Below are 12,839 nucleotides of genomic sequence, written 5' to 3'. Positions count from 1 at the left end.
ACAGGCATGCAGATGTATACAACAACACAGCAGTGTTTATCAAATTAAACTCATGCACTTAGATCACATTTACCTGTTGGCTTTTTTTTTCTTTTTGCCGCTTAAGGTGATTGCTTGGCGATATTGGCAACACAGAGTAACCCTTGCTATGTCGCAACACGCTAGCGGCCTAACTAGTCACTCCCACAACTGACCGCAGCAACATAAATTGCAAAAGAAACACAATTCCATCTATGTACACAGTTTGTGCTGGACTTTCAAATAAGGCCCTTTGTGTCTTGATGATCATATGTCCCTTGTACGTCTTTTTTGGTAGTTTTTCCCCATGTTGGTGTACCTAATAAAGTGTCCGTAGGCACTGATGGTCACAGGAAAGTCACTGGTGATGTCTCTGTGTGCGTCTTTGCATGCCATGTTAGGTACAAGTGTGAAGTGCTGTCAGCATGTTGAGATGTGGCAGGAGGAGGAGGAGGGGGGGCCGCATAACGAGTATGTCCCTAATGAATCCCCCAGGTCCGGTGGTCTTCATTGGCGGTTGCTAATTTCACCTGACACTGGCGAGCCGCCGCTGAGCAGGGCCTGGCAACCAATCGGCACACATCAGTCTCAATCAGACACAGCACGCACACACTTACTCACATAGTGCTTATTGCAGGGTCAAGATAGCTATCGCGGTTCCCACATAGAGAGCACCTGATCCTGGCCAGGAGGAGATTCAACTCCACCGGAGTGGTGCTAAACGCTGTTCCCGTTTGGTTGTCACCTCTGTCACACCTGAGGGAGGGAGAGTTAGCAATCGTGTAGCAATGAAACACTTGTACAGCTCATAGAGCTTCTTTAAAGTGACATCTTCTCTAAGGCTCTCTGCCGCTATCCAAGGAGTAGCTCCTCAAGTACAGAAAGACCAGAGTCCATGACCCCTGAACTGTGAGGTGGAGTAATCATATTCTAACAGAAAAGAAAGACATCAAATGTATGTAAATGTTAGAATTATTAATACAAAAAATGCGAGTAAGACACAATCTACTTATCGTCTATTTTCCTTTGCATGTCATAAAATATCTTTTTTCCTACTTTTGCTACGAAGAACAAGTTGTGAGTCGGTAGTTGTTTACAAGGCGAAAAACAAGAAACAACATTGAAAAATGGCCGTGCTGGTTTACTTTTCCTGGGAAACAATGAATGGTGCTAGCGGTGGGCAAATGTGCTCGCGGCCAAAAACACGTCTCTCTCGTCCCTCCACAGTGTGTGTGCGTGCATGTGTGTGTGTGTGTGTGCGCTCTCCACGTTGGTGGTTTCTAACTGCGTTGGGAAAGAACATATTCAAATGTGTGCGGCTATTAAATGTTAATTTGCACAACAGATGAACGCCAAGTACAGTGCTTCATCAACTAAATCTCCCTCTGTTGCACAAGTTAAACGACCTCTTGATTTTGGCATTAATGCAACTCTCCGAATGTACCCGTACTTATTTATGTATTCCATTCTAATGTGTCGATGTAGCTAAAACAGAAACAAGAAAAAAAAAACTCAATGTGGAATTTTTATAGAGTTATAATGTAAATGCTCGTGAAAATAGAAAGAAAATCACAGCAGATCTTTCTATTGAATACAGCAAGCTTAGTGTGTTGATGGATGGATGCGGATTACCAGAGCTTTCAACACCGACAGATCCCAACAAGGCGCAGAACTAACACAAATGTGTACTTAGTGCTTTTAATGTCAGCTTTGCAAGGTAGATTAGACATTAGTTGTTCACACATACTACACAACACAAGTACTACACTTGATACTTGATGGAGGTGGTTTTTGTGTGCAAACAGCAAAATCGGTCCACTTTTAAAAATGCCGGATCCCATTTTTAACCTAGCAGTTTTAAGGGTGAAGTAGTTTGTTAGCAAAGTGATATAAGAGTCCAAGAGGGATTTTCATAAACCTTGTGGCACATGCAAAGGAGGAAATAACTTTATATCATGTTATATTTACAATATATAATATCTTTAACATATGATCAATTAATATATATACGTAATTTTCGGATTATAAATCGCACCGGAGTATAAATCGCACCAGCCATAAAATGCCCAAAAAAGTGAAAAAAAAAAATATATATATATATATATAAGTCGCTCCTGAGTATAAGTCGCCCCCCCCCACCCAAACTATGAAAAAAAAAACGACTTATAGTCCGAAAATTACGGTAATTGAATATCTTTATATATATTTCTTGTGCAAACCAACAGGCATAGTACTATATACCATTTTTTATCGTTTTCTACAGCTTGCCATCATTTGGTCATGGGTGCTCAGAAAACAGGCAGACTGTTAAGTGCTGTCTGTATATTGCACTTGATTGGACTGTGTTTGAGCTTTTAATAGCTGCTACGTTGCATGCGGCAAGAAAACAAAGCATCTTCTTTTTCCTCCACCAAGTACAAGCAGATAGAGACAGAATCGTTTAAGACGTGTACACCTAGGCCGTGATACACGGAGGTGAGTCAAGCGCTGCCATAGACACCGCGCACCAAAACGTTGCTGTCAGCAGTGCTCTGATCCTCTCCGTCGGCGTGTAAACACCTGACACGTTCTTCTGAGCACATCTGCAACAGAGCCACAACACGCAGTCACACCACAGATGCTGAAACAAAGACCAAGGAGCTATCTCCCTCCTTCCCTCCCTCGCTCCCTCCCCGCACCCCGGCTTTTGAGCTGATGTCGCCTGACACGGTCACAACATTGTTCCTGCATCGCTACGTCGGGCACGAGAGCGAGCGCTGCGTCGGGACGTACCTGCTTCCTGTTTGAAGGCTCTGTGGAAAACCATTGTGACGAGCACCTGGTCAGTGTCAGCAAAAGTCAGCATGAGGGCTCCACAGGAGAGAAGGAGACCTGGAGGAAACAGGCATATCCTTACTTTAGGAAGCCTCCGTTGCATGATTTAAAGACGAACATTTGGATTGGTTTTATCATTTTAAAGAGCTCGACCTCTATGAAAGGAGAATAGCTGCTTTGCGAAAAGAAGTAGGGCATTGTCAACACATACAGACTAGATTGCTTATGAACGTTTTCAGCCTTCCACCAAATTGAGGACACACTTTTAAGGTCAGCAGAGTGCCACGGAAGTGCAGCGGGTTGCAGAATGTTGCCGGCGCTCGGCTCGGTGCGTGGCTGAACCTCGCCGACGTCTGTGGCAAGGTCACGGCAGGAGGCATAAATGGGACTTGATGGCTCTGTTGTTCCATGTCATCCGCCGTGCTCTCCTCTGTACCGTTTGGGGACGGCACTGCTGAGTGCAGCTGACATGGTGGACGCACAAAAGAAAATAAATATATATATAAAAGGGTGGCAAAAATAGTCCTTTCCCCACTGTGCTGAGACACAGGCTTGAGTTAGCCCACACAATGAATTGCTGATGCATTTCCTGTATTCATCAGAAAGCTTTTCATTCCTCTATGTCAGACTAAGAGTTGTCTTCGTTAAATGACGTGAGAACAGATAATGGAAGTGGACCCGTAATGCTACGTCTTCTTTTGCAAATGCATTCTTTTACTGCAAATTATAACCATAAAAAAAGCCTCTGATCCAACCCATTCTGTTAAATTAATAGAAGCACGCAAAAAAAAAAAAAATGTAATGATGGCAATTAAGTCTGGAAAATGCTAATTTTATAGTCAAGGACGATTACCTCATTTATAGCATGTGCTGGAATGATGCCAGATGAAGGTAATTTAGATCCGGGTTGCTCACGGTTACATCATGATGAATAGGAGATGAGCGGGGGGCTTCATCACACACGCACACCTCCAATCGCACAATTCTCAATCACAAAAGGAACGTGAATGCTGTCAGGGACAAGTGCAGGAAAGAAAGGAGACGGTAGCGGAATGAGGGTCAAATCTATTTTGTAAAATATGGGAGCCAGTGCTCAGGGGGATTATTAAAGGGTTGCAAAAAGGCCACTTGAGCTCTGACCATAAGCTTTGCTCTTGACTTTTGTGGCAAAATATTATGCATCAAAGTATTTTTATAACAAAAGATGACTTTTCCACCACTCAAGAGAATTTGAACAGAAAACTCCATAAGAGTTTTTCTTTCCTCCCCTTGCACGCCCTGGTCATCTCATCATGTTTATTGGCCAAGATTAAAAAAAAATCCCCACCCGAGTGACATTTGAATGCAAGGATTTCGAAAGCCTAACTACATGGAGTAGTGTAAAATACTCACATAAGTTAATTATTTGAGAAAGGCATGTGTAATGGCATTCATCTTTTATAGGAGGTCTGCCTGGTGCAATGATGTCTAATAGCTTAACATTTCACTTTAGCACTCCCTCCATGCTTGTACAGTACCTCATGATGAACAATAATAGGCCTCATTGGGACCAACAGCTGCCTTTTCATGTGTCATAAAAACTGCTGCTTCCTTGCGACTTAGCTTTGTCACCTTAGCAGGGAGGCATGCTTTTATTTATTTACAAAAAAAAAAAAGAGTCATGTTTTAAATAGCCTATTTTTATAGCGTATGTGTGTATTTATTATATATTTGTATTTATTATATATTTATTTCATTTATGTTTATACATTATATCTATCTTCTGACATTTTTTTTCTTTTGATACTGTAGCTATATGAGTAACAATGGCGTGGCATGCAGGTCATACATTGCACCTGGGCTGGACTCTCTGCGGCCCCCATCCATCTCTCACACACCCAGATTGTCCCCTGGTAGGCAGAGGCCTGCCACATTAATGGAAAGGGGGCGATGCTGGGAGCATAGAGCCCGGAGAAGCCGGAAATGATCCCTCAGGCCATTGCTGCCACGGGATGAAATAGCGAGACTATTACCGCCGAGTTGTAAAGCCCCACACGCTCCACGCACTATCATAATAGAATATTGATTCTATCAGATGCCAGGCCGCGGCCTGTCCCCGCCATGAAGAAACGACCACTAAAGGTCATTGTGGGAGAGAAGAGAGTGGGGGAGAGCGAGAAGGAAGAGCAAGAGCCATAGAAAGGATTGCTTTGTGTATCACAAACAAAACTTTTGTGCATAGTTGACGCCATACGACAAATGCGCGACGTTCAGTTCGATTCCTTTTCTGTTGAGCATCTGTCTTGCGCACAGCCATAAGTAATGGGAAGCAATTTGAAGTATTAATTGTTGATCAAGGCAGTTGGGAAAAGCGCCAAAGGAAACCAATGACAAAACCGTGTGAACAGCAGCACAAGCACGAGACGTTTATGCTTGATTGGAGCAATTTAATGTTTTGTTTTTTTATATATTAAAAAAAAAAAAGCTCACAAATCCTGGGAGGACAGTTAAGAAAATGACTTTTTAATCATCCAAGAAGCTGCGGTGCCTTGTTTCTCCTGATGGCCCCATATTGAAGACTTAGAGCTATTGGGGGGGCGGGGCAACAGTTGGGCTGATATTCCTTAAGGGGCTGGCGGAACTTTAAAATTGAAATAGAATATCAATATTAAAGAAAATGTACTACTGTATTTTACTGTCCACATTAAATGAGACTGGCCAAAAAATAAAATCATAATAATAATATATCCCATTAATGTAAGTATATAATATGTATATTTTTATTTTTGTTTATTCCAAACGTTAATTGGCAATAGGAATTCTAGCATAATCTGGACCGGAAATGGAACCGTATAATATGCTTTATGCTTTAGTACTTGAACAGCATTTTTGCAAAACAAGAAATGAAACATTGGAGTTTGCACGGCAGGGAGGCATAATACTAAACATGGCCACACAATCCATTAGGAAATTGACAAATCCTTACTGTGACATTCTGGCCTTCACAAACTTGGTGATGAATTTTGTTTTTGTGGAGCCCTTTGGAAAATATATTCATGAAATTTCAATGTCATCTTTTAAGCAGAGCTTGACTGTGACACACTATCCCTCATTTCTATTCCAGCCATGGCTTTATTTAGTCAAATAAACACTCATTTGTCTTGTGCTCTTTCTATTTTTTTCTCACGACCTTCTATTTGTTTTCTCTTTTTTTCTTGCTCACACACAGCACTGGTTGGTAATTGTCGAGGGCCACAGTAAATGAAACTGCCATTGTAGCATCAAATATAATCAGTTTGATGAGTCTTGTATATGCTCTCATACTCAAAGTAATGCGATATTGATTTGGCGCTCCTGATATAGTGCGCCGCACTGATTATTGGCTTTTCACAAATTCCGCCATAATGTTTTATCTGCCGATCCTTCTCTGTAGCCCGACGTTCCCTCTGTCTCCAATCTCGCGACTAGTCAAGGGTGTACCTCGCCTCACGCTTCAAGTCAATTGGGATGGGCTCCCAGATGCAGATGAAGACAAATTGAGGAGGAAAAAAAAAGTTTCCTAAATGTGTCATATTATTTCCCAAGGCTGGATGAGCCTACTGAGTGCTCCGCTGTTACCTTGCCACACTCTCATCAGCGGCGCCGTTGCCGCCGCCGCCACTTTGTGAGTGATGACTCTCCTACAGGAACCAACAGCTGTATGTGCAAATCATGCATATAAATCAATTACAGGGGCCCTATGTACTTTAAATGCACCCATTAATTAAGCAATGTCAGAGCCAATGAACCGTGAAGTTCATTACATTTTTAGGATTGAAACTCGGGATTATTTGAAGAGTCTGTCCGACAATTACGCTGATAGCTCAATGTCAGGCAAGTGGATGTGCAAGGCAGTAAGGTTTGTTAGGGGAGGCAGGCAGGCATCAAAGTGGCTCATAAAGTTGGTGGAAAAGTGGCGGAACAACATAAATATCACAAGTGACTTGGACTGTTTGAATGTACTTTTTCACCTGCACAGTCAGCTTGACACAGCTCTGGACACAACTGAAGCTTTTTTTTCCATCGATGTAAAAAAAACTAAGGAAAAATTAAAATGTTTTAATTTAAAAGCAAATAACTCATATTAGAGTAAAGGCAGTATATTTATAAAAATCAACAAGTTATTTTGTATTATTTAAACAAACATGGCCGCCGGCATCTTTAATTGTGAGTGATTGAAAGTTGTTGAAAATCGGTGCGCAATAATGGAGGCTGCAGCTGTAGTTTATGTTCAGTCCACATGTGGATGTGTGCCATGTTCCTTTGTGCCACACTATGCTTCAAGTTGCCGTGAGATGACAGGAGAGGGTGGTGGTGGTGGTGTGGGGGGGGGCTGGGTTCAGAGAAAAGAAGCCGGGCCCAGCTGCCTGGCATTAAGCAATGACCTCTGCATAATGAAAGATGGCGTCTACATTTCCCACTCATTACAAGGTTCCACACTGTGACTAAATTTGCATATTCATATATCTTTTTTTTCACTCCAGCCCCCCTTCCTTTTTTCACCCACTGCAAATGATTTCTCCTGTGAGCAGGACATCTGCCCGACCGCCCGCCCGACTCTATTCAAATAAATAAATATGTGTGCAGGCAGGCACATGATCCATCCAGATGCCACTGAAATATGGCACAATATTGACTTGCTCGTAGAGCCGCTCTTTCCTTACTTGCTTCCTTTCGCGTGCGCTTAAGCACCAGGATTTCAGGTTGGGGCTCAACGAAGAAGAATACAGCTTGGACGACAACACCTGACAGAGGGTCTAGAATGTAGATCTGCCCTTTTCATACAGATCATTTCTCTTCGTGTAATCAAAAATCAATATGAATGTGTAGTGGAATTCCAGTCGCAGATTTTCCATTCGTCCCTATTAGTCTAAACACGATATTCTGATTAATAATGCGTTTGTGGAAAATAACTTGACAAGCAAAATCCCAAAATCCAGGTATAATGGTCATTTGTATTTTCTACACACTTGTAAATATGTGGCCTCAAGTGTGTTGTGCCAACTTCCTATGACATGTAAATCACATTTCAGACCAAAACAACAACACTCATGAAAGTCCTGAAATTACAAAGAGCACACAGCCAAAGTGGGACTTTGAATTCCTTTCATTTCTTTTTGTGGCTTTAATTCAATTGAATCAGGCATTGCCCAAAGTCTTGCCAATCTCAACAAAAAAGCAGAATGATCACGACAGCGCTTTTGAATGCAAACTGACTACCTCAAGCTGAAGGCTACATACAAAGTGTTTTCCTTTTTCATTCCTCCACCTTCTCCCCGTGTCACTCGGGCTACATCCCCAGGTTGACTCCAAGCAGAGTAGATGCACACACACACACACACACACACGCACTTCTTCAACTTCAAAAAGTCAAAGTTCCCTCATGAAAGCTGTGCAAAAAGTTTTTTTTTTTGTCTTTTAACATAAATCAGCCAGTGTGTGGCGCTGAGACCTAGCGGCATGTCTCGCTCCCTCCCAGGGACCAATTTGAAATTTAGATTGTGTGGAAATGGTGTTTGTCCTCAGCAATCAAATATTGAGAGAGTGCAATACCTTCAGCCTCAGTGCAGTTGCAGCCTTCAGCATCATTTGTAAAAGGCTTTGTTGGTTGGATGAAAAAGGTGAGCAGAGAGAAACCAATTGAAATATCACAACAAATCAGGGGGAAAAGTTTCTGCTCTTTATTGAAAGTGCAGTGCACTAGTTTCAAAGTGCGAGTGTAAATACTTGTTCCATTTGTTTCTTTTTTTCTTTAATGAAATGTACATTGCAAAAGACTGACAAAATGGCAGTTGTTAAAGTGACATGACAACAGTTTGGGTGTCCAAAGCCCTTCCCGCTTTGCTTCGCTCTCATTGGTTGAGTTCTTGTGCATAACTGGAGTCACACCTGCTTCCTCCTACTGGCTCAACACGAGGACACCCTGAGGCAACAGAGCCGCCCGCCATTAAAACTGTGCAATTTCAGTTAAACAAATAGCAGGAAGAAAATGTTTGCGAGCTTGGCGTTGGCATCTCGTCAACGTGTACTTTTCATAACGGGTTATCATTCGGAGGAAAAACATGCAAGCAGAATTGGGTTGCAGCACTCACGTCCAAAAAGCTTTTTTCTTTTTCGTAGCTGTCGAGTGACCGCTGAGCCCTCCTGGTCCACGGTCCCAGGCCCTGATCGTTGACCTGTAAAGGGCTCCATTCTGGTTGCATTGTCGAAGCCCTCCAAGTCACCAATCACCTTGAGAAAATAATAAGAAGTGAGCCTTTGTCAGGCAGCGAAAGCACCATCTGAGCCACTTTGAAAACCAGTAGCTTCGGAAAAGCCTCGAGTATAGTCTGCTTAAGTCATGGTATATTGTAAAAACTTCATGACACAAAACTTCTTTTAGGGAAAAAAAATGGGACTCTATTTAACTAAGAGATGTTTGTGATGTGTAAACGAAACTGAGCACTTTGATATATACAAAACCTCTTCATGCTAACAAAAGGGAAAAACGGGAATCCTTCATCTGCATCTTTATTCTGATGAGGGGAAAAAAAATGGTTGCTGATATGAATACTTGACTTACGGGCAATTGCAAATGGTAGGATTTGTAATAAGTCGTTAAAAAAAAATCTTCACACTTTAAATGCAACTTTCGTCACTGTCTCCCAAATCAAGTTTCGTGATTTGCAACATCTTTTTTGATCATATATTTGTGATGTGTGGTATTTGTATGCATTTTTTTTTTTTAATCTGTTTTACATCTACTTTTTTGTAGCTGTGAATTGCAGAGATAAAGGAGTCAAATTGAAAAATGTACCTCATAGTTTGTTTTTTTTAAAATCTAAAACTTGCCAGATAATTACCTGCGAGTGTACTTTGGAGATGTCCTCCTGCTAACCAGATATTTCTGCCAGGGAGGCATTAATCTCCTCATGCAATTTACAGTATGTAGCCAAGGACGTTCTCCGCCGTCCCACCCATACACGCACATTTGCTTTATGAATCAGATTCATATTTCTGAGGGCTGACGACCTCATGGCAAATGAAGCGTGGCTCCTCCAGCACCAAAGCGGCAATCAAAGGTGCGGCATAGTAATTACAAAAAAAAAGCCAGTCACGGGGGAGAATTGATGTGTTTTGTCAATTATTGCTGCTGCTGCAAGGTGTTTTTCAAAAGGTTAATCTCTTCATATTCTCTGCATGTTAAATTAGGTCAATATTGGTATGGCCAAGATCCAAACGCATCGCCAGTTGAGTGGTGAGGAGAAAGGCAAGATCATACCTAACACATTTCTAGGGTTATCAGTTATGAGGCCTATTTCCACTTCTTACACGTGATCATATCTGTGTGAGGTTTGTCTTCTAATATTTTGAAGTCTATGCTTCATATTAGGTGGGGACAATGGGGTTTCCTGTCCGCTGTACCAATCGCCACCTATAGCATCAACGCAAAAATCAGTGGAAGCAGAAATGATCCCTTCAAAGATCTTTACAAAAACGGTGATCTGATCACACAACAGTTCCTTCAACTAATGATTAAGAATTACTGGACTGGAACTACAAACAACAGAGGAACTAGTCAGACGGGTTTTCCCAGTGTTCTTGAATGCATCATTTATTGGACACGTGTCCCGATACTTTTGTCTATAGTCTTTTGTGAAAAAGCGAGAAATTCAAACTGAAGCATGATGCATAATGCAACTGCAGTTATAAAACAGCAGAAAGTGGATAGTGTGTATAAAGTGTATATCCTCTGCTGGTGAAATTGTAAGTGAAAAGTGTTTATTTTTTTTTCTTTTATTTCTCCTTGTCGGTGGAGATACTCCTCATCAGCATTTTTTCTTTTTCTTTTTTTTTGCCGCTATAAATAATTTGCGGGGAGAGGTAATAGTCAAGCTGGCGGAGCCTTAGTTGTGCATCTTTAATGGAAGTTTTACAGAAGCAGAGCCAGTTTTTGCATATGCTGCCACCTTCCATATGGAGCGAGGAGACAAAAACGAGAGCACAGTTGTCCGTCGACACTTAAGTGTTAGCCCGCGAGGAAAAGAGCGACGCGGGGGGACATAAACCCACTGTGGTTTTAGGAGGGAAGATAATGACTTTGCCTGCATTCATTTCTTCATCAGCCATCTTGTTTCTGCAGACAGAGCGCTTACGAGGCCTTCACTGAAGGTCCTCTGTTATACGGCTGCAGTCATTTTGGCCCTAACTGTTGTTGTCAGCAGTGCTTTTTGTGAGGCGGCATCTGTGGAACATCTGTTTTATGACTGTTTGAAAAGCGACACCTCACTTTACCTTCAATGTCATTTTGTTTTTCTTGCCGCATTGGCCACGAACGGCCGCGTTTTTGGATTGTTGTGATTCGGTTCCGCCGGCATTACGCCAGCCGCGCCCTGAGCCATATGCAGAGTGATGCCGTACGAGGGATCATTAATGTTAACTTTCTTTGAGTGGAACTCAATAAATGATTGTGATGTTTTACAAGACATTTGCATCATTTCATTCACACCGAATGTGAACCTTTCGACACCACGTATAGTAACCGGTTGAATACTAATTGCATAAACAATAGAAAGTGTTCTTTTTTTTTTCGTGACTGCTTCTCATTTTCTCAAATTTCAGCAAACAAGACACACCTGACTGACTGTTGGGTTCCTTCCAAACAGTGTCTAACAATGTCTATAGCTGGAGGCCATTCTTCCGGGACTTAAATTGTTAAGGTGTTCGTTTAGACAAATTTTGGCTGTAATCGTGTGAGTAATATGCAAAGCCGCTGGCCCCCGGAGCTGTGGTCATGTTAGTCTAAGGGAGGAGCTGCTGCTCCGGGCCATTGGCGTCCGGGACACTGCCTATGAAAACAGAGCACTTTAAAGGAAATGAGCCATCCGTCAATATTGCCTCAGTAAATGGAAGAAGCCTTCTTAAGAAGCACAATTACCCTTGGTAACTAGCTGGGAAAAGAGTGGCGTCACACGATTGCATATTTAAATCTAGTTCAATATTTGTATCACTGTCGATCTCGGAGGGCAGGTTTGACCAAAGATTTTACAACTGAAAAAAGTTCATTTTGAAATGAACGACACCTTCGTTGCACCTTCTCTGACGTCTATCATTTAATTGCACTTGTATAAAAAGGTGGAGACTCTATTTGCATTTCAGTAACGGATAAAACTAAAATAAAAGTATTTACCTCCATTGGTTTGTTAACCGATTGAGTTAAAATGATGACAAATAAATACAATAGAAATCAAAATGATGTCATTGGTCATCAAGCAGGCATGTGATTTGGTGGAAAATGGCATTTTAATTCAAGAGAACCATTGTCCTATCATAACTTTACATACATTATAATCCATCTTTTGTCTGTTTTGTTTTCTATTTTTATTGCTATTCATCTCTTAAGTGCTATCACTATACATCTGGAGGCCAATTTGTAAGTGTGTATCTTAATACCAGAATATAGACGGCCAATAAAAATCAGTGCAAGTATGCTTCCGAGTGCCAGGAATGCCCCTTGGTGATTCCTGGATGCTTACATATACATAAAAGCAGTCTATATAATCAGGGGAGGGAGGATTCGTTTGGAGTATGCATAAAAGGTCGGGATGGAGTCGTCCTCTCGCCGACGCCATTCTAGCAGCGGGCCAAATGCCAACAGCGTCTCTTGTGGTGAGGTTGCAAAGAACAGACAGAAACACCCGAGGGACGCGTATACATATATATATGTATCCTTCGCTTAACGTGGCCCTTATGAAACTCACAAGTGATGTAGTTGTGACAAAGTGCTTTGTGTGGATATTTTACGCAGATGTCTGATCTGGCTCTGCAGGCTATGCACATGCACACACCCACACTAGATAGAGAACCATGTTGCGTGCTTACACTCCACATTAGTCAAATAATGACAGAGAACTATTCGTACATAAGACCCTCAGAGCTAATTGTTAGCATCTACGTCCTTCCTTCCAAATATTAAGATGGTGCAAGTTTCTTTCTGGGGGACTGACAGG

General features: G+C 41.8%; 1 protein-coding gene across 5 annotated transcripts in view; it reads right to left on the bottom strand.

The window, feature by feature from the left end:
- Nucleotides 1–8,508: 8,508 nt before the first annotated feature.
- The window catches only part of ofcc1 (orofacial cleft 1 candidate 1), a 60,827-nt gene continuing 56,496 nt past the window's right edge, over nucleotides 8,509–12,839 (bottom strand). For all 5 annotated transcript variants that reach the window (XM_061266214.1, XM_061266219.1, XM_061266216.1 and 2 more), the window contains 2 exons: nucleotides 8,943–9,081; nucleotides 8,509–8,773 (listed from right to left, as the gene is read on the bottom strand). In XM_061266214.1, coding sequence (XP_061122198.1) covers nucleotides 8,703–8,773; nucleotides 8,943–9,081 — 210 coding nt within the window. In that variant the 3' untranslated portion in view covers nucleotides 8,509–8,702. The remainder of the gene's footprint in view (nucleotides 8,774–8,942; nucleotides 9,082–12,839) is intronic.

This window comes from Syngnathus typhle, linkage group LG19 (genome assembly GCF_033458585.1).
Source record: "Syngnathus typhle isolate RoL2023-S1 ecotype Sweden linkage group LG19, RoL_Styp_1.0, whole genome shotgun sequence".
NCBI lineage: Eukaryota > Metazoa > Chordata > Actinopteri > Syngnathiformes > Syngnathidae > Syngnathus > Syngnathus typhle.
This window is presented reverse-complemented; position numbering and strand designations above follow the sequence as displayed.